We start from the raw sequence: 27,638 nt of genomic DNA on the forward strand, positions 1-27,638 counted from the left end.
AAAATATAAAATGCCAGAAAGACAAAATGATCTGCCTTAGAGGACACATCTCAAACCATTTGAGTGCAAATGAAAAACAACATTTCATACATGTATGTACTGATGCAATGGAACTTCAATGCACTCAAGAGGCAGCGTTAACTCAGCGGGGACAGGTCAGGATGGTGAGCACACACCAGATACAGCATCATTACAATCTTGCACTTCAGTCTGGTTTTAGACCCCATCATAGCACTGAGACTGCACTTGTGAAGGTGGTAAATTACCTTTTATTGGCTTCAGGCCGAGGCTCTGCATTTGTGCTCGTGCTCCTAGGCCTTAGTGCTGCTTTTGATACCATCGATCACCATATTCTTTAGGAGAGATCGGAAACCCATATTGGTCTACACGGACAAGTTCTGGCCTGGTTTAGATCTTATCTGTCAGAAAGATATCAGTTTGTCTCTGAATGGTTTGTCCTCTGACAAATCAACTGTAAATTTCGGTGTTCCTCAAGGTTCCGTTTTAGGACCACTATTGTTTTCACTATATATTTTACCTCTTGGGGATGTCATTCATTAACATAATGTTAACTTTCACTGCTATGTGGATGACACACAGCTGTACATTTCAATGAAACATGGTGAAGTCCCAAAACTGCCCTCGCTAGAAGCCTGTGTTTCAGACATAAGGAAGTGGATGGCTGCAAACCTTCTACTTTTAAACTCGGACAAAACAGAGATGCTTGTTCTAGGTCCCAAGAAACAAAGAGATCTTCTGTTGAATCTGACAATTAATCTTGATGGTTGTAAAGTCGTCTCAAATAAAACTGTGAAGGACCTCGACATTACTCTGGACCCGGATCTCTCTTTTGACGATCATATCAACACTGTTTCAAGGACAGCTTTTTTCCATCTAAGTAACATTGTAAAAATCAGAAACTTTCTGGCCAAAAATGATGCAGAAAAAAGAATCCATGCTTTTCTTACTTCTAGGTAAGATTACTGCAATGTTCTACTTTCCGGCTACCCAGATAAAGCACTAAATAAACTTCAGTTAGTGCTAAATACGGCTGCTAGAATCCTGACTAGAACCAAATAATTGTATCATATTACTCCAGTGCTAGCCTCCCTACACTGGCTTCCTGTTAAGGCAACCTATAAAGCATTACATGGGCTTGCTCCTACCTATCTTTACGATTTGGTCCTGGCGGAGATCTTTGTGGACTATACTCGGCCTTGTCTCAGGATGGTAAGTTGGTGGTTGAAGATATCCCTCTTGTGGTGTGGGGGCTGTGCTTTGGCAAAGTGGGTGGGGTTATATCCTGCCTGTTTGGCCCTGTCCGGGGGTATCTTTGGATGGGGCCACAGTGTCTTCTGACCCCTCCTGCCTCAGCCTCCAGTATTTATGCTACAGTTGTTTGTGTCTGGGGGCTAGGGTCAGTCTGTTATATCTGGAGTACTTCTTCTGTCTTATCCGGTGTCCTGTGTGAATTTAAGTATGCTCTCTCTAATTCTCTATTTCTCTCTCTCGGAGGACCTGAGCCCTAGGACCATGCCTCAGGACTACCTGGCATGATGACTCCTTGCTGTCCCCAGTCCACCTGGCCGTGCTGCTGCTCCAGTTTCAACTGTTCTGCCTGCTGCTATGGAACCCTGACCTGTTCACTGGACGTGCTACCTGTCCCAAACCTGCTGTTTTCAACTCTCTAGAGACAGCAGGAGCGGTAGAGATACTCTTAATGATCGGCTATGAAAAGCCAACTGACATTTACTCCTGAGGTTCTGACTTGTTGCAGACTCGACAACTACTGTGATTATTATTATTTGACCATGCTGGTCATTTATGAACATTTCAACATCTTGGCCATGTTCTGTAATAATCTCCACCCGGTACAGCCAGAAGTAGACTGGCCACCCCTCATAGCCTGGTTCCTCTCTAGGTTTCTTCCTAGGGTTTGGCCTTTCTAGGGAGTTTTTCAGTCACTGTGCTTCAACACCTGCATTGCTTGCTGTTTGGGATTTTAGGCTGGGTTTCTTTACAGCACTTTGAGATATCAGCTGATGTAAGAAGGGCTAGATAAATACATTTGATTTGATTTGATTTGCACTATACGTTTTCTACATGTTTTCTTTTCAGTTTTAGGGAACATATTATGGCCTAGAAAGAAACATGAGCCACTGGGAAGGGGACCTGAGTCAGAATTTACTGTAGCCTACACCAAAGTCTGATGAACCACTGTCTTTTTTATTTGGTGTAATCAGTCTTCAACAACAAAATAATTGAAAATTAAAATACATTTGTGCTTTTGTGAAATAAGAGGATTACAGTTTCCAGAATACATCTGTTGTTACCAAGCTAAGGCTGCATCTCAATGGTCCAAAGTGGTTCATCAGACCTATCTACCTACCTGGTTGGACCGAGCTATCTGGACAGTTGGCCGGACCTACCTATCTGGTGCGACGGCCGAACCGAGCTACCTGGCCAGCTGGCTGGACCGACCTACCTACCTAGTCGAACCTATCTATCTGGCCAGTTGGCCGGACCTGGCACCCTCCCTACAGCGAGGCACGGTGGCGGCAGTATCATGCTGTGGGAATGTTTTTCAGGGGCAGGGACTGGTAGACAAGTCAGGATCGAGCAAAGTACAGAGATCCTTGATGAAAACCTGCTCCAGAGCACTCAGGACCTCAGACAGGGGTGAAGGTTCACCTTCCAACAGGACAACGACCCTAAGCACACAGCCAAAACAACGCAGGAGTGGCTTCCAGACAAGACTCTGAATGTCCTTGAGTGGCCCAGCCAGAGCACGGACTTGAACATTTCTGGAGAGGCCTGAAAATAGCTGTGCAGCGACGCTCTCCATCCAATCTGACAGAGCTTTGGAAGATCTGCAGAGAAGAATGGGAGAAACTCCCCAAATACAGGTATGCCGAGCTTGTAGCGTCATACCCAAGAAGACAAGATGCTGTAATCGCTGCCAAAGGTGTTTTAAGAAAGGAATTTCTTTCCTTCTTAATGCGTTTGAGACAATCAATTCTGTTGTGACAAGGTAGGGGTGTTATACAGAAGATAGTCCTATTTGGTAAAAGACCAAGTCCATATTATTCCAAGAACAGCTCAAATAAGCAAAGAGAAACGACAGTCCATCATTACTTTAAGACATGAAGGTCAGTCAATATGGAAAATCTCAAGAACTTTGAAAGTTTCTTCAAGTGCAGTCCCAAAAACTATCAAGCGCTATGATGAAATTGACTCTTATGAGGACGGCCACAGAAAAGGAAGACCCAGAGTTACCTCTGCTGCAGAGGATAAGTTCACTAGAGTTACCAGCCTCAGAAGTTGCAGCCCAAATAAATGCTTCACAGAGTTCAGGTAACATTCACATCTCAACAGCAACTGTTCAGAGGAGACTGCATGAACCAGGCCTTCGTGATCAAATTTCTGCAAAGAAACCACTAGTAAAGGGCACCAATCAGAAGAAGAGACTTGCTTGGGCCAAGAAACACGAGTCCTTTGACCAGTGGAAATCTGTCATTTGGTCTGATGAGTTCAAATTTGAGATTTTTGGTACAAACCGCCTTGTCTTTGTGAGACACAGAGAAGGTGAACGGATGATCTCTGCATGTGTTGTTCCCATCGTGAAGCATGGAGGAGGTGTGATGGTGTGGGGGTGCTTTGCTGGTGACACTGTCCGTGACTTATTTAGAATTCAAGGCACACTTAATCAGCATGGCTACCACTGCATTCTGCAGCAATACGCCATCAAATCTGGTTTGCGCTTAATGGGGCTATCATTTGTTTTTCAATGACATAACACACCTCCAGGCTGTGTAAGGGCTATTTCACCAAGAATGAGAGTGATGGAGTGCTGCATCAGAAGACCTGGCCTCCACACGTGCTCAGCATATGTGGGAACTCCTTCAAGACTGTTGGAAAAGCATTCCATGTGAAGCTGGTTGAGAGAATGCCAAGCATCTGCAGAGCTGTCATCAAGGCAATGGATGGCTACTTTGAAGAATCTAACATATTTTTTATTTGTTTAATACTTTTTTGATTCCTAGTTATTTCATAGTTTTGATGTTTTCACTATTATTCTACAATGTAGAAAATATAAAAAATTAAGAAAATCCCTTGAATGAGTAGATGTGTCCAAATTTTTGGCTGGTAGTGTACGTAACCTTCGTGCCCGGGAAAAGGGAGACAGATCTGGCAAGCACAGTGCTTAATCGAAAGCTTGAAATATGATGGTAGCTAGTATGGTGAACTCGCTAGCAACCAATTTTACTGTATAATTTAGCTTGATCAACAAGTTTAGTCTTTTTCAAATTTTAAGAGGACTTGAGTGTATAGTTAGTCCACTAAAAGCTGCTTGCTTACAACTAGTCATCATCTCTTCCACACATTTTACACCAATCAGAGTATCTCCACTGTGTGATCTCCAGAGATGGATGAAGCCCACTTGCTTGCTCTACCCCTCCAGTACTGGTACACTATGTACACCATATTTGCTTGACTCAATACATTTAAAGATACACCTTCATATGGGTTCATTGATTTTTCATGACTGTGGCATACCAATTACTCTGAACATTTAACCATCACATGTGATATTGTAACCTGGGAACCTGTGACAGAGACATTGTCTAAAGCTTACACATTCATTCTTGTCCTACAATATTACTGGTGTTTAAGAAACAGGTTATAATTAGGTTTCTAGGTTTCCTTGAATATGGTTTCCAACATAAGACTGCCAGAACTTTACTGAAGAGCAAGTGCATTACTGTATTGTAATTCTTTTTACAGAATACATTATTCACCTTTGACTAGTGGCTGCAAACAAAGTAGCACTGGTGATTATGACTGAACACTTTTAGCAGTATAGCAACAGCTTCAGTACACTTAGTTTAATTGAATTGGTTCAGGGTAGTACTGAATCAGTGAGAATGCAATGAAATCAAAAGGGTTCCAGTATTAGATATTTATTACACGGAGAAAACAGAAATACAGAGGCACATGAGGGGTTGGAGTGGAGGCTTAGAAGTTGTTGTTTCAAGTCCTGTAGGATGGCTGTGGTAGGTAGGAAGGTTTGTGTTTCCTGGAAGGGAGATAAGTGCATATTAGGATATACATAATATAAAAAGTACATGAATTATAAAGTTGTGGCAAATATAGTGATTAATGTGTAGGGAGAGTGTCAGAACTGAGCATAACTGTAAAATATTGGACCCAAAGTGGGAATGAAGAGGATCGTAAATTGTAGGGAACAAATCCCTCTCTGGACGACCAACCAACGACATTGAGCCCAATGTTCAATGAAAAAAGCATTTCATTGTATTTGCACTGAAGTATTTACAGTTTATTCTAGGTTTGATAGTCTGGACTTTAATACTGCTGTGTGAACTCATCATTAGCACAAGATGAAAATATATGTTGTAATAGAATAAGTATTGTTGCATTAAAGAGGCTATAAGAAGTTACTAAATACATTTTTTTACTTATTTAATTACGTTTTTTGCCGATGTTTACTGACACAATCATATTCAACTGGTGTTGTGCATTTGTAAATTCATCCGTTATCTGACACTCTCAGAGAAGAATGCTCTGAAATCAGAGTAGGTAGACAAACGCACCCTAAATATTTATAGCGAACTTTAAAATAATTCACTGTGGGGATTGAACTTGATCATAATAAACTAATTGTGTTAATTTACATAGCTTTCTAGGGCAGACCGCAGTGCTTTTGGCACTGGTAGGCTGCTGCGCACTAGCAGAACTCGTGACTTCATGCTCCAGACCTGACACCGACGGCCTGGAACTAATAGGCAAATATCCACACTTGTAAACCATTTAGAATTTTATATATATATATATATATATATAAAATCCCACTTCTGACACCAGTGTAATGAAACAGGCAGGGAGTAGGTCTCGAACCCTCGATGTTTTAGCCCGAAGTCCTGTGCGCTATTGGCTCTGCGCTTATAAACACAGGGTCATTACACTACATTGCTTCTTTCTTTGGTGTGCTAAGTGTAGATATTGGACGATCTTTTTCCTGCTACGTTTTATGGTCGGCCACCCAATTACAATCATGGGAATAGTCATGGTTGTCCAGCAAACTGATGTTATGTTAGTAGCTACTAATGTAGAAACTGTGATACAGATTTGGTTTTAGCTTTATTGCCCACGACACTCCACAATGACACAAGCGGAGAGAGAGCAAGAAAACGGCAAAGAGAAAGAAAAGGAAAAGGAGCGAGAGAAGGAGAAAGAGAAAGAAAAGGAACAGCGTGGTATCAAAAGACCAATCGCACCACCGGTTATCCCAGAGCCTCTTCAAGAAGTAAGTTGCAAAGCAGCGTTAAAAGGGCCAAGGATTGATATGAAATTCAAATACGAACATATTAAATAATTATATGGGAATAATGTTTAGTTTGCACAAAGACTGCTATCTATGGCAGCTACACATGGGCTAATGTTAGCTAGCTAGCAGCTTGCCGAGTCAACGATTTACGAAGGCGATACTAGTTGGCGGACTGGAACTCCGACGTCACATTTTTTTAATAAAAAAAACTGAACTCAGAACCCAAAGCCCACAATTACACACTACAATGTCAAGGTTACTCTGTCTTGTAGTCCCCGTACTGTTTGCGTCCTTGTTTGTGAATACATATTGTGACCTTACATCTCCCTTCACAGCAAATTCAGAGTAACTTTATCGTTGTGTTACACCCTGGATCGAAAACGTTGAGAATTGGTAGAGCAACCGACACGCTTCCTGCGACTGTCCCGCACGTCATAGCCCGCAGACATAAACAAACGTGCCAGCCCCGATATGAGGATGGATGGCTGGTGAGAGAAGGCCTGAATGTGAGTCAAAAATGAGCAACATATGAGGCCAATTTCACGCCATATGTATTGAATTGAAAATAGAATAAATAGTGAACATGAAAAATAATGTTGAGAATGTTAACATATTGTAGCGACCCGCACAGACAGCTGTGTGTTATGTGTTAGGCTATTAGTTTGTTGTGTTGTACTTACCAGTACCCAGTGTTCGCGGGCTCCGACATGTCAATCAACCTGTCTGCCAATCACAGGAATGCCTGGAATGTTCTGATGCTGGGCATCCTGGTGGTTGGCAGAGTTACGTGGAGGGGGGTTGGGCAGGGGGATGGAGCATTGGAAGTTAAGACCAGGTTTAGCTATTGTTCTTCCTCTTACGTCTGTTCTTCACAGGAGAAGGTCACGGTTGGTTTGTAGGGTATCTTTAATTTATTTGGCGTGGGCTACGGCCAAACAGTAGCCTGTGTAAAGTTGGGTCAATAAACCGTGAATAAACCGTCAATTCGTTAACTCAATCCTCTGTCTGGACAATTGTTCCTTTTATGATCTAGTCTGGTCATTACAATATTTTCAAGGACAGGTGAAATGGACGTTCAAATCAAAATCAAACAATCGAAAGCAAAATGTATAGAATTGTAAACAAAATGCATCAAAACCTAAAAACTTCATTTTAAAGCGAGAGAAAAACTGACAATTATTAAAGGAAAATATTTGAAAACGAATGCAAAAATCGTTTTCGGTTCAACTTTCCCAGCAACCAATCCTATTGAATAGATTTTGCCGACGCTCTTGCCTGCATGTACTACCTTTTGGTTACACTACTCGTATCTTTGCTTTTGATGTCTGTTGCTTTGCTGTCACTGCCAGTCTTTTCGATTGCGAGTTTTGGCATTATTCTTCCGTGAAGGGCGGGGAATAGAGGGAGGAGGAGACAATGAGTTTCCATTGGTCCGCTAGATTTGGAGTGACGGTTCATCTTAACCCAATCAATGATTTGATGTGTCACTGGCTCTGACCTTTCTAACTACTTAGGTAAACGTATGGATTGTTGAACTGTTGCACAACGTTCAGAGCAGGTGTCGGTCGGTAACTGGTTCGCCATGTTCAGAACATGCGGGCACGCGTCTTTCTTTTCCCCAGCGCAGTTCAGCCAAAACCACGACCCGTTATTCAGAGAGACGTTCTACAAGGCTTTGAGCGCTCTCCAAGTCCGGAAGTGAATATCACGTAGCGCGAAATTTCAGTCACTGATTAATAACGTTTGCCCTTGTATTTCAACATTGCAAAATATAATAACATAATGTCCCTAAAGCTCAAAGACAGATTCAATGGCTGTAGCATAGCGTATTCGACTGAATGATTAGCTAATAAATAGTGAAATTATGAATAATAAGCATATGCTTTTACCTGATAATAGACTACTAATGTTAATATAACAACTTCATTAGCCGACCTAGTAACGTTAAGTCGCCTAGGTAAACTTAGTTGACCTTCAATTGAGGTAATTCGGCAGAGTTCTGAGACACTTTTACAAGTCATTGTAACTCTGAAAATGTATAAATTGGCAAATGTTACCAAACATGATGATAATAGTAGGGCCTGCTTTACTGTATGAAGCTAATTGTTAAATTACACTTTCCATCTCTGTGCGGATCTCCTGTGAGTGAGACAACGCTAGCTAGCCAATGGGAGCGTAGTAGAACGGCACTCTGAAAAACGGGGCGTGTTTTTGGCTTAACTGCGTTGGGAAAAAGAGATGCTGCGGGCACGTGGGGAAGATTTGGCGCGCAGTGTTGACGTCAGACCGTCTACTTAGACAGGTTTTTTTATTATTATTATTTACCAATCTTAGGTGCCAAGATGGCGTCTTGAACAGATGCTTTTTTACAGAGCTCCTTACCAAACTTCAGAAAGATTATGAAAAAAACAAAAGAAGTTTACAGTCATTACTATTTTTGTTTGTTCAAGATATAAGACCTTTCCTGTGACTGGAATGATAATTGGATCATTTATTTTGGCATGTCCATGCAAAGTCGTGACAAAAAAAGAAAGGAAGAAGTTAGCTGCCATAACTACGCCTGGCCTATGGATAATATCATGCTTTCGAATGCTGTTGAAGATGATGAATTCCCCTCTTTACCGGTTACTCTGTGCAAACCTCCACCCTCCAAAAAACCCAACATGAACTCTGACATCGTGTCTACCCTCTCCTTACTCATCAACTCCAGGTGTGACGCCATTGAGAAAATGGTAGGCGCGAACACCATGGTTATCGAAGGCTTGCAAACTTCAGTCTTTTTCATGTGGTGAAATCAAGGATGTGAAAACGAGATTGGCAAAAGTTGAAAAAATGTGGAAAGGGTGGAAAAGAATAACAATGTCTACCATAGACGTCTCACTGATCTGGAACAATACACAAGAAAATGGAACCTGAGACTCTACAGCTTGCCAGAGGTGGAGAATGAAGATGTGCGAGGAGAGGCTATCCGTATCTGCCAAGACGTTTTGCCTGCAGAGAAGAACAAAGTTGGTGATACCATCGACGTTGTGCAGCGCCTCGGCAAGAAGCAACAGCAAAACGATTCAAGACCTAGGGGTATCATCATCCTATTCACTACCAGATTCCACAGGGATGCTGTCTGGAAAGCTGCTAGGAAGAACGCCTTCCTTCAGAGCCATGGTCTGCGTTTCACCGAGCATCTCAGCCCGGAAGACATAAAAAGGAAGGAACAAGTTGTGGCCAACAATCAAGATAGCACGAAATGAGGGTAAGGCTGCCTACTTCGTCGGAGGACGAGGCTTCAACGGTTCAGAAATCCATATTCCTCCCTAAAATCTCACCAGAAGGAACAGGTTGATGGTTTCAGCCATGGTATTCTCATTTTCCTTATGTGGTTTACCTAACAAGCATCAGGTGACTATTTTTCAGAAATACTCGGGTATTTCAATTTATTAGTTTGTTCTTGTATGACCAGAATACCTATTTTGTTTACAAACTTCCGAAGAAGATTGAAAACAGTATTTATTTTGTATGTATACAGTAACTAAGATACTGTTTTGAAGGGCATACAGGTCTGCTCTGACTTTACACGGTTATTGCTCTATTTAGTTATTAATACTTATTTCCAAAAAAAGGTCTTAGGAACGTTTATGTAAAACATTTTGTTATTCAATTATTTTATGATCTGTTTTCATATGTACTTAAAATAGTAGGTACCCTTTTATTTAAATGATTATTTGTTTTATTTCTCAAAATAGTTCCTGATTACACTACAGAGGGTTTTTAGTCTCTCTTACTACAAGAACACTTGGTTTGGTCTTGAACATAATTTCCAGTTGAGTTGAATTTCAACGCCAGATAACGTCTAGCTCAAAGGTTATGGAATAAGCTATTTTCACTTTAAATTGACTTAAATGGTGCAGATCTCGGTTCCTTATCATTTACATTCACTGCTCCTACGTCTTTGACTCATCCTACTACAGTTAATACTTTTATATAATCTTTGTTGTTTTGTCTTTGTCTATAGTATCTCTTAATCCTAGGGGGTTACGAAACAATGTGAAGCGCAAGGCCTTATTTTTATTTGCTAAACAATTTCGAACAGATTTTTGCTTTTTTTCCAAGAGTCCCACTCAATTTTGGCTGATGCCAACTTCTGGAGGTCACAGTGGGGCAACGATATTTGGCTCTCCCATGGATCTGAACGCTCCGCCGGTGTCACTACAATGAAAAATACCTTTGGTGGTAATATTCTACACTCGGAATGTGACCCCTTTGGTCACTTTATTTGTCTTGTGATCAGTTACAATGACATTACGCTCATTACTGTACACTTCTACGGGTACAACACCAAACATGAGAATGATGAGTTGCTTGAATCTATAGAGAAACATATACTTAATTGGTTATCTAAATTTCCCAATTTGTTATTATTGATAGGAGGGGACTTTAACATTACAATAGATAATTCAACTGATAGATGGCCCCCAGGTAGGCCAACCAATCAGAATTTGGGTTAATACTTTTTATGGAAAAGTTTGATCTTACTGATATATGGAGAGAGAGGTTTCCGGCCGAAAGATCATTCACTTGGAGTAACAAAACAGGTTCCAGACAATCCAGAATAGATTTTTGGCTTATATCCAAATGTATTGATAGTGAGTGTGTTACTACAAATATTTGTACTACTCCCCTCACAGACCATAGGGCTATTTTACATTGATATCAAAATATTTACCCCTGATACGAACCTTGGTAGAGCATCCTACTGGAATCTAAATAGCTCATTATTAAATAATGATATAGTTTAATTTGAGGTTAAAGATCTGCTCTCACACTTTTGGGAAAGGGCTTGTGAAGAAAAATCTTATTGCAAGAACTGGGAGCTCTTTAGATTTGAGGTGTCCAAATACCTTAGAAAATATGGCAGTAATGTTGCTAAGACCAGAAGAGCTGAGGAGGAAAAGGTGATCATTAAGATAACTTCCCTTTCTCAGAGGTCCCCAGCTGACCTCTTGGGGGAGGAGAAGATGGAACTAATTGAGTTACAAAATAAACTGAATAATATACACTGCTCCAAAAAATAAAGGGAACACTAAAATAATGCATGAGGGTTCTCCTCCCAGACCTGGACTAAAGCATCCGCCAACTCCTGGACAGTCTGTGGTGCAACGTGGCGTTGGTGGATGGATCGAGACATGATGTCCCAGATGTGCTCAATTGGATTCAGGTCTGGGGAACGGGCGGGCCAGTCCATAGCATCAATGCCTTCCTCTTGCAGGAACTGCTGACACACATGAGGTCTAGCATTGTCTTGCATTAGGAGGAACCCAGGGCCAACCGCACCAGCATATGGTCTCACAAGGGGTCTGAGGATCTCATCTCGGTACCTTATGGCAGTCAGGCTACCTCTGGCGAGCACATGGAGGACTGTGCGGCCCCCCCAAAGAAATGCCACCCCACACCATGACTGACCCACCGCCAAACCGGTCATGCTAGAGGATGTTGCAGGCAGCAGAACGTTCTCCACGGCTTCTCCAGACTCTGTCACGTGCTCAGTGTGAACCTGCTTTCATCTGTGAAGAGCACAGTGGCGAATTTGCCAATCTTTGTGTTCTCTGGGAAATTTGTGGCCTGCTGGAGGTAATTTTGCAGGGCTCTGGCAGTGCTCCTCCTGCTCCTCCTTGCACAAAGGCGGAGGTAGCGGTCCCGCTGCTGGGTTGTTGCCCTCCTATGGCCTCTTCCACGTCTTCTGATGTACTGGCCTGTTTCCTGGTAGCACCTCCATGCTCTGGACACTACGCTGACAGACACAGCAAACCTTCTTGCCACAGCTCGCATTGATGTGCCATCCTGGATGAGCTGCACTACCTGAGCCACTTGTGTGGGTTGTAGACTCCGTCTCATGCTACCACTAGAGTGAAAGCACCGCCAGCATTCAAAAGTGACTAAAACATCAGCCAGGAAGCATAGGAATTGAGAAGTGGTCTGTGGTCACCACCTGCAGAACCACTCCTTTATTGGGGGTGTCTTGCTAATTGCCTATAATTTCCACCTGTTGTCTATTCCATTTTGCACAACAGCATGTGAAATGTATTGTCAATCAGTGTTGCTTCCTAAGTGGACAGTTTGATTTCACAGAAGTGTGATTGACTTGGAGTTACATTGTGTTGTTTAACTGTTCCCTTTATTTTTTTGAGCAGTGTATATAAATTAAAAGCAGAAGGAGCCTTTATTAGATCTAGGAAAAAATGGATTGAGGAGGGAGAACAGAATTCATCCTATTTCTTTAGACTTGAGAAATGTCACTCTAAAAATAACACTATCCGTAAGTTAAACATTGTTATTACAGATGACCAAAAATTAATCGCTAAATACTGTAGCAATTTTTACAGAAAATTGTATAGCTCTACGTACTGCCAGGAATCCACAGATATGTTTTTTTAACTCACTGAATAATGTTCACTCTATCAGTGATATAGAATCTAAACAGTGTGATGAACCCATCAAAGTTGAAGAGATTATCGAGTCTATCAAACATCTAAAGAACAATAAATCACCAGGTATTGATGGAATTACATCTGAATTTTACAAATTATTTTCTGAACAAGTAGCTCCCTTCCTATTTGAAGTCTTTTTTAGAGAGTATTAAAAACAATGTTCTCCCTCCTACAATGAGTCAGGGGTTAATAACACTGATACCTAAGCCTAAAAAAGAAGTGCTGCTCATCGATAACTGGCGTCCAATTTGTCTTCTTAAATAATGACTATAAGATAAGATAAGAAGTCCTGGATGCAATCATTGATGAAACACAGTCTGGCTTCATGAGGAACAGACATATTTCTAACAATGTCAGACTAGTATTAGACATACTTGACTACTCAGACCTAATAACTGAGTATAGCTTCATATTATTTTTAGATTTTTATAAAGCATTTGACACAGTAGAGCATCAGTTTCTCTTCCACTCCCTTGAGAGACTTGGCTTTGGGGATTTTTTCTGTAAGGCTATTAAGACTCTCTATGGAAACAGCTCTATCAAATTGAAATATGGCACCTCGCCTAGATTTGAGTTAGGACAACCTTGCCCAATTCCTCTCTATCTCTCCGTACCCGTTTTTATTAATCACCCAACTTCTTGCAAATTCTTTAAATAATAGTCCTGTACAAGGTATATCCATAGCTGGTAAAGAAATTATTATAAGCCAGCTGGCTGACAATACTACACTTTTTCTGAAAGACGCTAACCAAATTCCCATATCGATCAATGTGATACAATCCTTTTCCAAAGCGTCTGGTCGATATCTTAACATTAATACATGTGAACTCATAGCTGTCAAAGATTGTGTGACACCTTCATATTATGGTATTCAAGTAAAAGAAGAACTTAGAGGCTTACTAAATTTTAACCCTCTTATTAAAAAAACCCAGAAGAAACTAAATCAATGGCTACAGAGGGACTTATCTTTAAAAGTTAGAGTCCTAATAACCAAGGCTGAAGGTATCTCGAGACTAACATATGGTGCTCTATCTTTATATCTTGACAGTAAAATAAGCAAGGAGATAGACCAGATGCTTTTAAACTTTCTTTGGAGAAACCGTACCCATTACATTAGGAAAACTGTTGTAATGAACACTGAGAATGGTGGACTGAGTTTTCTGGACTTTACTACTTTAAATAATACTTTTAAGATCAATTGGATAAAACAATTCCTAAGAAGACCCACTTCTATCTGGAATTTTATTCCTCATCATGTCTTCTTTACTTTTGGTGGCCTTAACTTCATGTTGTTTTGCAATTATAATATTGACAAAATTCCAGTGAAACTTTCTGCTTTTCATCGGCAGGTTTTCTTGTCATGGTCCTTTAATTTATAAACACAATTCTTCTCCACACAGATATTATATATGGAATAATCGGGATATATTGTATAAAAACACCTCTTTGTTTTTAGAATATTGGTTCCGAAATAATATCCTATTGGTGAGCCAACTGGTAAATGCAGAGTGTCTTTTACTCAGTTATAAAGAATTCTTATCACTTTACAAGGTCCCTGTAACACCTAAAGATTTTCCAATTGTTTTAGATGCCATTCCCTCAGGTGTTGCTATGCTATTCAGGAATGTGTCAAGACCTGACCCTCAGAGCCTACCTTCTGTTGACTCATCATTTGGAAAGATTTGTTTCTCTTTTGGTCCATTCAACAACAGAGCGATACGATCCTGGTTTCAGCAGGACCTTATGCCTTATTGGAATGGATTTATTGATAATATCTGTTGGAGAAAAGTGTGGATGCTGCCACACACATACCTACTTGTTAACAAAAGTAAGGAAGTTTCCTTTAAAATTATTCATAAATATTATCCTGCCAACCACTAAATGAAGAAGTTTATGGAAAACATCAACTCAAATTGCTCCTTTTGTAATGACCACCCAGAAACAGTGTTGCATCGTTTTTGGCATTGTATGCACGTAAGAGACATCAGTAGGTTTATAATTGAACACATTTATGAAGATTTTACACTATTGTGGAGAGATGCACTGTTTGGATTCTTTACATACAATAGAAATAAGCTGAAACATTTTTATGTAATTAATTTCATTATTCTTTTGGACAAATTTCATATACACAAATGTAAATTTACAAACAGAAAACCACATTTTCATACCCTACAAAAAGAAATTGAACTGTATTTTAAGACCGTTAAATGCTCTACTAACAAAACAGCTGTTAGAATTGTAAGTATATGCATGTCCCTTAAGGTCCTTGTGTAATTGTAATGTGATATTGTACCCCCTAGCTCGATTGTCCATCGTTTGTAATCTATGTATGCTTGTTTTCCCTCATGTGCTTTATGTATTGATTTGTTGTTAATAAAAACTTATTTTATTTTTTTTCTTTTTTCTGTTGCCTACTTATAATATTCATTGATTGGATTAAGACGAACCGTCACTCCAAAACTAGCGGACCAATGGAGACTCATTGTCTACTCCTCCCTCTATACCCCACCCTTCACGGAAAAATAATGCCAAAACTCGCAATCGAAAAGACTGGCAGTGACAGCAAAGCAACAGATCATCAAAAGCAAAGATACAAGTAGCGTAACGAAAAGGTAGTACATGCAGGCAAGAGTGTAGGCTAAATGTATTCAATAGGATTGGTTGCTGGGAAAGTTGAACCGAAAACAATTTTTACAATCGTTTTCAAATATTTAAAAAAATAATTTGTCATAGTTTTGCTCTCGCTTTAAAATGATTTGCTTACAAGTTTTTGGGTTTTGCTTTTGATGTCTTATTTTTTGTTTACAATTCTATACATTTTGCTTTCAAATGTTTGGTTTTTGATTTCAACATCATTATCTCACCCGTCCTCAAAAATATGTTTACATTCTCAACTTTATTTTTCATGTTCACAATTTATTTGATTTTGAATTCAATACATATGGTGTGAAATTGACCCCCTACCAACACACACATGCACACTGTCACCCTTATAATCCTCCAATGTGTACTCTCTCTCAACAAAGAAACCAGAGAGTAATGAACAGAGGCAGAATGGTCTCAAAATGGTTGACCAGGCGATCTGGTCAAAGAAGATGTCCAATGGCGTACGGAGGACGCCAGTGTCTGCTGAACAGGTGTGTGTAGTTGTATGTGCAGGGCTCTACGTATCTTTACCTATGTAGCTGGTGTGTATGTCTGCTCTGCAGCACAATCAGGTGACCACATGTCTCTGATTGTGCGGGACAGTCCCAGATTTTGTTCTACAAACAATCATGTCCTGCATTTTATCAATAAATTCAAACACCACTAATTTACAAAAAATATGTAGATTTGTTCCGTATTTCAGTCTGACATTACAACCTGTCTCTTATAGTCACTGCGCTGTTTCTGCGTCACCAAATTTGGCTCATGGCAAAAAAGTAGGATAAGTGTGCTTCAATTAGCTTGTTCGGTGTAGTGCTGCCAGAACGTTGCTCCGACACTTTTCACAATGGTTCTCGTTTAGTAAAGTTAGACCAAAGCTAAATTAATGCCTTGGAATTTCCATACAGATTAATTAGTGTTCTACATAACCCCAAAAAATAGCATAGTGTAACATTGTTACACCAAAACACCACCGTAGTCATTTATTTTTAGGATGGTTAGCAGAATATTGTTTTTCTTATGTGGCCAAAACTCAACACTAGGCAGAAATTGCTTGGATTGAAAAGAAATACAGGAAGGAGGAGTAGTTTAACACTATATGCTCTAATTTACAACAAAAAAAGTAATGGTAGAAGTTCAATGCATATTCCCAATAAACTGACTGAGATCAAATGTTTGGCATGCAGATGCAGGTTGAATGTTTCACAGGTAAAACCTTAATTATCATCATTCACGATTGACTGTAGTGATGGCCTATTTTGAAAGTATGTATGCCTTACTGGGTATTGAAAATATAACATTTTTTTGAGATGATATGTGTGGGCAAAAATTGCAATTGGAGGATGTATATTCTGTAATGATATTCAATAAGCAACATATGTCGGTACAAACTTTGAGCATTTATTAAATGTTGTATTCATGTAGGCTATACTGTCCTGCCAAAATCATCCTGTTGTCTCGCATTTGGGTATTTTAAATGTGGTCACCCTATCGGCAGCTCGTCAAAGACGGATTGATAGTCTGTTTGGGTGTGTTGTCTTGCAGGCCAGGTCTTATAACAGACTGATTCGACCAGCAGGTCTGGACACTAGCTCCAGGATGAAGTGGACCACCACAGCACACCATCCAGAGCACCTGGTGGGAGAGGAGGTGAGGGAGTACAGTACATCTGGACACAATACATGCATGTTAAAGAGCAGGTTACTTTCCGAAATTGTTTTTAGTATAAGTCCTTTGTCGATTTTGTCAATCATGATTTCTCCCTCCTCTCTCGCTTTGTTTTCTCTCCCCTCTGTCCTAATGGCAGGCATTGTATGTAAACCCCACTGACTGTTACAACGTGCACTGGCCCATCAGCAGGGGGCAGCTCAACGTGCACGGCGGTGCAGGGGGTTCTCTGACTGCTGTCCTGGCCGATCTGGAGGCCATCTGGAGCCACGTCATCCAGAAACAACTGGAAATCCCCCTAAAAGACCTCAAGGTACAGGACAGACAATTGGCTCACTTCACACGACAGTGCCTGAATATTACCAGTCAAAAGTTTGGACACACCTACTCATTGAAGGGCTTTTCTTTATTTTGATTTTCTGCATTGTAGAATAACAGTGACGACATCAAAACTATGAAATGACACATATGGAATCATGTAGTAACACCATAAACGTGTTACACAAATCAAAATATATGTTTTATATTTGAGATTCTTCAAAGTAGCCACCCTTTGCCTTGCTGACAGCTTTGTACACTCTTGGCATTCTCTCAACCAGCTTCACCTGGAATGATATTCCAACAGTCTTAAAGGAGTTCCGATATATGCTGAGCACTTGTCGGCTACTTTTCCTTCACTCTGTGGTCCAACTCAGCCCAAACCATCTCAATTGGGTTGAGGTCGGGTGATTGTGGAGGCCAGGTCATCTGACTTACCCCATCACTCTCCTTCATGGTCAAATAGCCCTTACACAGCCCAGAGGTGTGTTGGGTCATTTTTCTGTTGTAAAATAAATGATTGTGCCACTAAGCGCAAACCAGATTGGATGGCGTATCGCTGCAGAATGCTCTGGTAGCCATGCTGGTTAAGTGTGCCATAAATTCTAAATAAATCACTGACAGTGTCACCAGCAAAGCACCATCACACCTCCTCCATGCTTCATGTTGGGAACCACAAATGCAGAGATCATCCGTTCACCTACTCTGCGTCTCATAAAGACACGCGCCGCTCGGAACCAAAAATCTCAAATTTGGTTTCATCAGACCAAAGGACAGATTTCCACCAGTCTGATGATTTCCATTGCTCATGTTTCTGGCCCAAGCAAGTCTCTTCTTATTATTGGTGTCCTTTAGTTGTGGTTCCTTTGCCATAATTTGAGGCCTGATTCATGCAGTCTCCTCTGAACAGTTGATGTTGAGATGTCTGTTACTTGAACTCTGTGGAGCAATTATTTGGGCTGCAATCTGAGACTGGTAACTCTAATGAACTTATCCTCTGCAGCAGAGGTAACTCTGGGTCTTCCTTTCCCATGGCGGACCTAATTTTTTATTTAAAAAAACTTTATTTAACCAGAAAGGGCTGATCATCCTGGCCAAGATAGGCAGCACTAAGTCATTACACAATTACAGACAGACAACAAGAAAAACTACAGGTAATCTAGTAAAATACCATATCATTCACAAGAGTATAACAAAATCATAAAACGGCAAATGAACAACAATCGGCCTCAAAATCCTTCAATAATGATTTAAAAACACCAAGCAGGACAAGTTCTTCCAGTTTAAAAGTATTTTGTAAGGTGTTCCAAGCCGTTGCCGCAGAGTACATAAAAGCCCTTTTACCAAATTCCGTTTGGAAATTTTGAACAGTTTGCAGGATAAAGTCCTGCGAATGAAGAGAGTACCCACCACATTTCTGAACAATAAAAATTCCCAAATATAATGGTAGGAACCCCAAAATGGCTGAGAGTGAGCCTACAATTGACTAGAGAAGGCCAGCCAAACCTGGTATATAAAGTGCAGTGGTGCGTAAGGATTTTTGCAGTTTAAAATAAATCTCAATGCTCCATGGTAAAGGCTGTCAATTGATCTCAAACTCTGAGCGGAAGCATTCATATATAACATATGGCCATAGTTTAGTATAGGCATAAATGTAGCTGATACTAGCCTCCTTCTGGCTTCAAAAGAAAAACGCCTTATTCCTAAAATAAAATCCCAGCTTCAGTTAATTTTTTTTTGTAAGTTGTTGAATATGCAGTTTAAAAGAAGCCTTCATCAATTAAAATTCCAAGATGATAAAATTTCAATCTCATTGCATGAGTAGGTAGTAATAGGTGAAAGGTTCAGAGGTCTATTTCTGGCTTTAGAAAACTCCATTAGTTTTGTCAGTATTGAGGATAAGCTTCAATTGAACAGTATAAAAAGCAGTTTGCAACTTCTGTAAATCTTTTGTGAAAGACGAAGCACAACAAATTACAATATCATCAGCATAATGGAGAAGTTGCGCATTTTGCAAATGTTTGTCTAAATTATTTATATTAATAGTGAATAAGAGGGGACCAAGTACAGAGCTTTACTGATCCCCACCTTTCTTAACTTGATCCGTGCGATACACATTGTAACCATTTATACAAATATCCTTATCATGAGAGCCAGTTTCATCATAGCGCTTGATGGTTTTTGCGGCTGCGCTTGAAGAAACTTTCAAAGTTATTGACATTTTCCGGATTGACTGACCTTCATGTCTTAAAGTAATGATGGAATGTTGTTTCTCTTTGCTCATTTGAGCTGTTCTTGCCATAAATAGGGCAATCTTCTGTATACCACCCCTACCTTGTCACAACAAAACTGATTGGCTCAAATGCATTGAGAATGAAAGAAATTCCACAAATGAACTTTTAACAAGGCACACCTGTTAATTAAAATCATTCCAGGTGACTCATGAAGCTGGTTGAGAGAAAGCCAAAAGTGTGCAAAGCTGTCATCAAGGCAAAGGGTTGCTACATTGAAGAATCTCAAATATAAATATATTTTGATTTGGTTACTACATGATTCCACATGTGTTATTTCATAGATTTGATGTCTTCACTATTATTCTACAATGTAGAAAATAGTAAAAATTAAGAAAAACCCTTGAATGAGTAGGTGTGTCCAAACTTTAGACTGGTACTATATATATATTTTTTTACCTGACTAAACCTAACAAATCATAACATGTAGCAGAGACAATGTTGTTGTCAGTTTTATTTTGTACTCTGATCTAATCTTTTGTTTGTTGGTTTGGCAGTATTACAGATGTATCCTTTTAGTCCCTGACATCTATAACAGGCATCACATCAAGGAACTGGTCAACATGCTGCTGCTCAACATGGGCTTTTCAGGTACAATACACACTAAATGGCTACACGGACTACCTGAGTTGACCCTTGTATTATTCATGTTTTTTTGTTGTTGCACTGTCTATGCACACTTACAGGGCCCTTCACACATACACTCACTTCATAATTTGCTCACACAATAATATGCACATACATTTATACTGACTTTACACACACCCACTCATACAATCATCATATACACTGCTGTTTATCATATCCTGATGCCTAGTCACCTTTACCGTATACATATTTACTTTTGGGCTTTGTTTTACCCACATACTCATATCCGTAAGTTGACATTTAATAGTCGGATAGGATGATACTTGTGATCGGAAAAAAATGAAGTGTTAAGTAGATGTTGGCAATGTACCTCCCTGCACGTTCTCACTGCAAAAAAAGCTGTAGATTAGGAGCAGCGGGCAGAGAGGTGTGTCTGTGTGTCCTCAACTTGCAACAGGCAGCCACGTTTGCTGTTACTCAGTCAGAATGCGCATCAGTGTTTCATTTTTTCTCTCCATACCTTTGCCTGCTTGTTAGATATTGTGCACATTGATGGTTTTATAGCAAATGTCCTTGCAATGTGATTTATCATAGTAGTAGCCAGGCAGCAGCAATCTGAATGATCAGACCAAAAACATCCAAGGAAAATTGATCTGGTGAAATGATGAACTGAGTGGATGGAGAAATACAGCTTCACTCTTATCCAACCAGAGCAGCAGGATCAAAGTACAGCCCGCCCTTCTCTTTAAAGACAGCCAGTGGAGTTTAGACCATGTAGAACCTCTCACATTACTGACTGACATGAGGAAGATGCGTGCTGTCACCAGAAAATATATCTTTTTTTCCCCATCACGTATCATTACAAAAAATACTTGGACTGTAATTTTATCCAGAAATTTGCCCATATCTGTTAGGATACTCGTTTTGTCTGGCTACTCGGCACACCCCTAGTAAATATGGTACTGGAACTGATCCTGTATATATAGCTTGTTTGCCTGCCTTTTTTGTAATTTTTATTTCTATTTCTTGTGTTTGTGTTCTACATTGTTATGTTTAGTATAACATTGTTATTGATTACTGCATTGTTGGGTTTAGAGCTGGCCAGAAATGCATTTAGCTGTACTTGTGTATGTGACTTTGAAACTTGATTTCCGCTCCTTGGTCTGCAGCGATCGTAGTCCACCAGGAGTCTGTGTGTGCTACCTTCGGCAGTGGCCTGAGCAGTGCCTGTGTGGTGGACGTGGGCGACCAGAAGACCAGTCTGTGTTGTGTGGAGGACGGGGTGTCTCACCGCAACTCCAGGTGGGTATATTGCATCATGCATCTCATATGTATATATTGTACTCTATACTATGCCACTGTATCTTAGTCCAATGCCGCTCTGACACATATGTATATATATTCTTAACACATTCCTTACTTTGATTTACGTGTATTTTGCTTATATGTTGTGAAAGTGTTAGATATTACTGCACTGTCGGAGCTGGAAGCACAAGCATTTCGCTACACCCGCAATTACATCTGCTAAACACGTGTATGTGACCAATAAAATTGAATTAATTGCAAAGTCCCTCTTTGCCATGCAAATGAACTGTATCCCCAAAAAACATTTCCACTGCATTTCAGCCCTGCCACAAAAGGACCAGCTGACATCATGTCAGTGATTCTCTCGTTAGCACAGGTGTGAGTGTTGAGGAGGACAAGGCTGGAGACCTCTCTGTTATGCTGATTGAGTTCGAATAACAGACTAAAAGCTTCAAAAGGAGGGTGGTGCTTGGAATCATTGTTCTTCCTCTGTCAACCATGGTTACCTGCAAGGAAACACGTGCCGTCGTCATTGCTTTGCACAAAAAGTGCTTCACAGGCAAGGATATTGCTGCCAGTAAGATTTCACCTAAATCAACCATTTATCGGATCATCAAGAACTTCAAGGAGAGCGGTTCAATTGTTGTGAAGAAGGCTTCAGGGCGCCCAAGAAAGTCCAGCAAGGTCCAGGACCGTCTCCTAAAGTTGATTCAGCTGCGGGATTGGGGCACCACCAGTACAGAGCTTGCTCAGGAATGGCAGCAGGCAGGTGTGAGTGCATCTGCACGCACAGTGAGGTGAAGACTTTTGGAGGATGGCCTGGTGTCAAGAAGGGCAGCAAAGAAGCCACTTCTCTCTAGGCAAAACATCAGGGACAGACTGATATTCTGCAAAAGGTACAGGAATTGGAATGCTGAGGACTGGGGTAAAGTCATTTTTTCTGATGGATCCCCTTTCTGATTGTTTGAGGCATCTGGAAAAAAGATTGTCCGGAGAAGACAAGGTGAGCGCTATCATCAGTCCTGTCATGCCAACAGGAAAACATCCTGAGACCATTCATGTGTGGGGTTGCTTCTCAGCCAAGGGAGTGGGCTCACTCACAATTTTGCCTAAGAACACAGCCATGAATAAAGAATGGTACCAACACATCCTCCGAGAGCAACTTCTCCCAACCATCCATCCAGGAACAGTTTGGTGACGAACAATTCCTTTTCCAGCATGATGGAGCACCTTGGCAAAAGTGATAACTAAGTGGCTCTGGGAACAAAACATCGATATTTTGGGTCCATGGCCAGGAAACTCCCCAGACCTTAATCCCATTGAGAACTTGTGGTCAATCCTCAAGAGGCGGTTCGACAAACAAAAACCCACAGATTCTGACAAACTCCAAGCATTGATTATTCAAGAATGGGCTGCCATCACATCAGGAATGTGGCCCAGAAGTTAATTGACAGCATGCCAGGGCAGATTGCAGAGGTCTTGGAAAAGGGGTCAACACTGCAAATATTGACTCTTTGCATCAACTTCATGTTATTGTCTATAAAAGCCTTTTGTCACTTATGAAATGCTTGTAATTATTACTTCAGTATTCCATAGTAACATCTGACAAAAATATCTAAAGACACTGAGGCAGCAGACTTTGTGAAAATGTATATTTGTGTCGTTCTCAAAACTTTTGGCCACGACTGTACATGTGTCTGTCCTCCTGCAGGCTGTGTCTGGCATACGGGGGCGCTGATGTCACCCGCTGTTTCTTCTGGCTCCTGCAGAGGGCAGGCTTCCCCTACAGGGAGTGTCAGCTCTCCAACAGGGTGGACTGCATCCTGCTGCAGCAACTCAAAGAGACCTTCTGCCACCTTGACCAGGTACTTAAACATCAAAGTCATAAGGCATCAATTGGAAGAAAACCGCCTGAAATAGGGAGGAGCTTCTTTAACTTGTCCATTTTAAGAAACAGTTATTTTTACCAAAATGTTAAATGTGCAACCAGAGGTTAAAAAAATACCACCTCCACACACAGAGACGTGTACAAAGCTTTCCCTCGCCCTCCATTTGGCAAATCTGAACATAACTCTATCCTCCTGATTCCTGCTTACAAGAAAAAATGAAAGCAGGAAGCACCAGTGAATCAGTCTATAAAAAAGTGGTCAGAGATGAAGCAGATGCTAAACTACAGGACTGTTTTGGAAGCACAGACTGGAATATGTTCCGGGATTCTTCCAATGGCATTGAGGAGTATACCACCTCAGTCCCTGGCTTTATCAATAAGTGCATCGAGGACATCATTCCCACAGTGACTGTACTTACATACTCCAATCAGAAGCCATGGATTACAGGCAACATTCGCACTGAGGTAAAGGGTAGAGCTGCCACTTTCAAGGAGTGGGACTCTAACCCGGAAGCGTGTAAGTTTATGCCCTCCGACGAACTATCAAACAGGCAAAGTGTCAATACAGGACTAAGATCGAGTCGTACTACACCGGCTCCGATGCTCGTCGGATGTGGCAGTGCTTGCAAACTATTACAGACTACAAAGGGAAGCACAGCCGAGAGCTGCCCAGTGACACAAGCCTGCCAGACGAGATAAATAACTTCTATGCTCGCTTCGAGGCAAGTAGCACTGAAACATGCATGAGACCATCAGCTGTTCCGGACAACTGTGTGATCACGCTCTCCGCAGCCGATGTGAGTAAGACCTTTAAACAGGTCAACATTCACAAGGCTGCTGGGCCAGACGGATTACCAGGACGTGTACTCCGAGCATGCACTGACCAACTGGCAAGTTGTATCTTCACTGACATTTTCAACCTGTCCCTGTCTGAGTCTGTAATACCAAAATGTTTCAAGCAGACCACCATTGTCCAAGAACAGTAAGGTAACCTGCCTAAATGACTACCGACCCGTAGCACTCACATCTGTAGCCAAGAAATGCTTTGAAAGGCTGGTCATGGCTCACATCAACATCATCATCCCAGAAACCCTAGACCCACTCCAGTTTGCATACCGCACCAACAGATCCACAGATGATGCAATCTCTATTGCACGCCACACTGCCTTTTCCCACCTGGACAAAAGGAGCACCTATGTGAGAATGCTATTCATTGACTAAAGCTCAGCGTTCAACACCATAGAGCCCTCAAAGCTCATCACCAAGCTAAGGACCCTGGGACGAAACTCCCTCTGCAACTGGATCCTAGACTTCCTGACGCCCCACCCCCCAGGTAGTAAGTGGGTACCAGAGCGCCAAGTCTAGGCTAAAAAGGCTTCTAAACAGCTTCTACCCCCAAGCCATAAGACTCCCGAACAGCTAATCAAATGGCTACCCAGACTATTCCCCCTGCTACTACTCTCTGTTTATTTTCTAAAACTTAAACAAACCTACCTGCATGTACATATTATCTCAGTTACCTTGACACCGGTGCCCCTGCACAATGACACATTGACTCTGTATCAGTGCACCCTGTATATAGCCGCGCAATTGTTATTTACTGCTGCTCTTTAATTACTTGTTTTTCTTATCGCTTATTTTTTAGTTTTTTTTTTTAACTGCATCTTTGGTTAAGGGCTTGTACTTAAGCATCTCACTGTAAGGTCTACACCTGTTGTATTCGGTGCATGTGACATTCAAATTTGATTTAGTTTCTTCTATGTTGTGCTCTAATAACTAAGTCCCTGGTGCACCTTTCAATGTAAGGACTCTCCAACCCTGGTCTTGAAGTGCGAACTGTATGGTTATGGCTTTTATTTCAAGACATCACAACATGCCAGTTTCACATGGCCAACTAATGAATCTTGGTCATGGTCTTCCGTCTAGGCCGTAGCTGAAATAAGGTGCCTTACTGAAGAACGGGGCGTAGGAATAAAAGGTGATACCCCTTTTCTACATGCTCAGCTCTTTCCCCTTTTTCTCCAGGACATCTCTGGGCTTCAAGACCACGAGTTCCGCACCCGTTTCCCAGAGTCCCCTGCACTGCTTTACCAGGTTCGACTTGGGGATGAGAAACTGCAGGTATGTGTACACACCCAGTCAGGGAAGGGCTGTTAGTGGTAAAGTGGATGATTGTGGTTTTGAAGCCCAATTTTGATATTGAAGATGACTATAATAAATATGACATAATAAATGCTGTCACAATGTATCGTTTGTGTACCTCAGGCTCCTATGGCCCTGTTCTACCCCACCACGTTTGGAATAGTGGGCCAGAAGATGACCTCCTTGCAGCACAGATCTCAGGGTGACCCAGAGGACCCACATGATGAACACTACCTACTGGGAACCCAGAGCAAGCAGGACCAGGTAGTCTAGGAACACCTGACTCGATCCTATTAGACCTATCTGATTGGCTGATACTTCCTCTCTCTGTTTCCACCTCTCCCTTCCTCCTCTCTCCATCTCATCCTCCCTCTCCCATTATTATGCTCAGTCCTCTAAAGCCTCAGCGGAGCGTAAATCCCTTCCCAAGCCGCCTGGGTTCGAGGGGGAGTTGAGCAGCCAGGGTGGGGACCCCTCAGAACGTGGAGGTGGTGCCCATGGCCAGGATGTGGAGCTGGGACACTCCCAGAACGACTGCCTGATGGGAGGAGCAGAGATGGAGGAGCCTCCCTCAGCACTCCTCTCCAGGAAGACTGCCATGACCCAGTTTGAGGGCAAAGCGCTAGGCTTGGACAAAGCCATCCTACACAGCATCGATTGCTGTGGTAAGCAAAATACCCTGCTTCAAAACTCTGTCCTATAATACAATATCTTGTTTTATTCTACCATAAACACGAGGTAATATAGAGTAAATAATAAACATAAGATATAGATAAAATATTATTGGACATGATATTCATTATTCTGTTATGAAGTGAGGGTAAAATTGTGAATTCTAAGCAGTGGTTTCCAATGTTGGATGTTTTGATAGGGCAATGTTAGGTTTTGTGTGTATGTTGTTTGTGCCCAGCATCTGACGAGACCAAGAGGAAGATGTACAGCTCCATCCTGGTGGTGGGGGGAGGCCTACTGTTTCACAGGGCTCAGGAGTTCCTGCAGCACCGCATCCTCAACAAGATGCCCCCCTCCTTCCGCAGGGTGGTGGAGAGCGTGGAGGTCATCACACGACCCAAGGTACACTAGCTTCTATGTACACTGGCTTTACAGTGGACTAACATGGTCTTGAGGCATGCAGAAGACCAGGTGTTTATATCTAGTCTAACACAGTGGGTATAAAATGCAATCTTGCAGGAGTTTGTGTGTCGCTCCAAGCAGAGGTGTTTTAATGGCTATGTTTTCCAGGACATGGACCCTCGCCTGATCTCGTGGAAGGGGGGAGCGGTGCTGGCCTGCCTGGACACCACCCAGGAGATGTGGATCCACCAGAGGGAGTGGCAGCGCTTTGGTGTGCGCATGCTGAGGGAGAGGGCTGCGTTTGTCTGGTGAACCACCCCAGACTACATCCCACTGAAACAAGGGAGCACAGAGGGAGAAGCCCATTAATTTAGACAGTAAAACATTGGCACAGGTACTACTCATAGAGAAAGACAGTCGGACACACAATATAAGGCAAATACTTAACCTGGGCACTGTCCCTCGTAGGTTTCAAACATCTCTCTCTTACTACCTTATATTGTGTAGTGTAACGTGTACTGCATGTCTTTCTGACAGTTTAACTGGTGCCTGTGTGGTAGATTGTTTAAATAGCTGTTTTGTTCACAGTTTCTTTCTTCTGGCATTGTGGATGTTAAATTTGATTAAAAACGTACTTATTTCTTGAAGGACTTACTGTTTTGACATTTCTTATAGACCTTATGTAGGTTGGAAGAAATTTGATTTGAGGCATATTATGAACGTGGGAGGTCCGTGGGGTGACGCACATTTGGCCTAGCGTCGTCCGGGTTAGGGAGGGTTTGGCCGGTAGGGATATCCTTGTCTCATCGCGCACTAGTGACTCCTGTGGCGGGCCAGGCGCAGTGCACGCTGACCAGGTCGCTAGGTGTACGGTGTTTCCTCCGACA

The 27,638-nt window shown here is 41.6% G+C and overlaps 1 protein-coding gene across 1 annotated transcript; it reads left to right on the forward strand.

The window, feature by feature from the left end:
* Positions 1-5,978: 5,978 nt before the first annotated feature.
* On the forward strand, positions 5,979-27,398 carry actr8 (actin related protein 8). Its single transcript, XM_035764136.2, has 13 exons — positions 5,979-6,325; positions 6,682-6,852; positions 15,858-15,968; positions 17,023-17,127; positions 17,285-17,458; positions 20,252-20,345; positions 21,512-21,644; positions 23,359-23,512; positions 25,561-25,656; positions 25,801-25,941; positions 26,069-26,342; positions 26,588-26,751; positions 26,920-27,398. The coding sequence occupies exons 1-13, from the start codon at positions 6,182-6,184 to the stop codon at positions 27,061-27,063; spliced, it is 1,905 nt and encodes a 634-aa protein (XP_035620029.1). The 5' UTR covers positions 5,979-6,181; the 3' UTR covers positions 27,064-27,398.
* The last annotated feature ends 240 nt before the right edge of the window (positions 27,399-27,638 follow it).

This window comes from Oncorhynchus keta, chromosome 27, assembly GCF_023373465.1.
Source record: "Oncorhynchus keta strain PuntledgeMale-10-30-2019 chromosome 27, Oket_V2, whole genome shotgun sequence".
NCBI classification, from domain to species: Eukaryota; Metazoa; Chordata; class Actinopteri; order Salmoniformes; family Salmonidae; genus Oncorhynchus; species Oncorhynchus keta.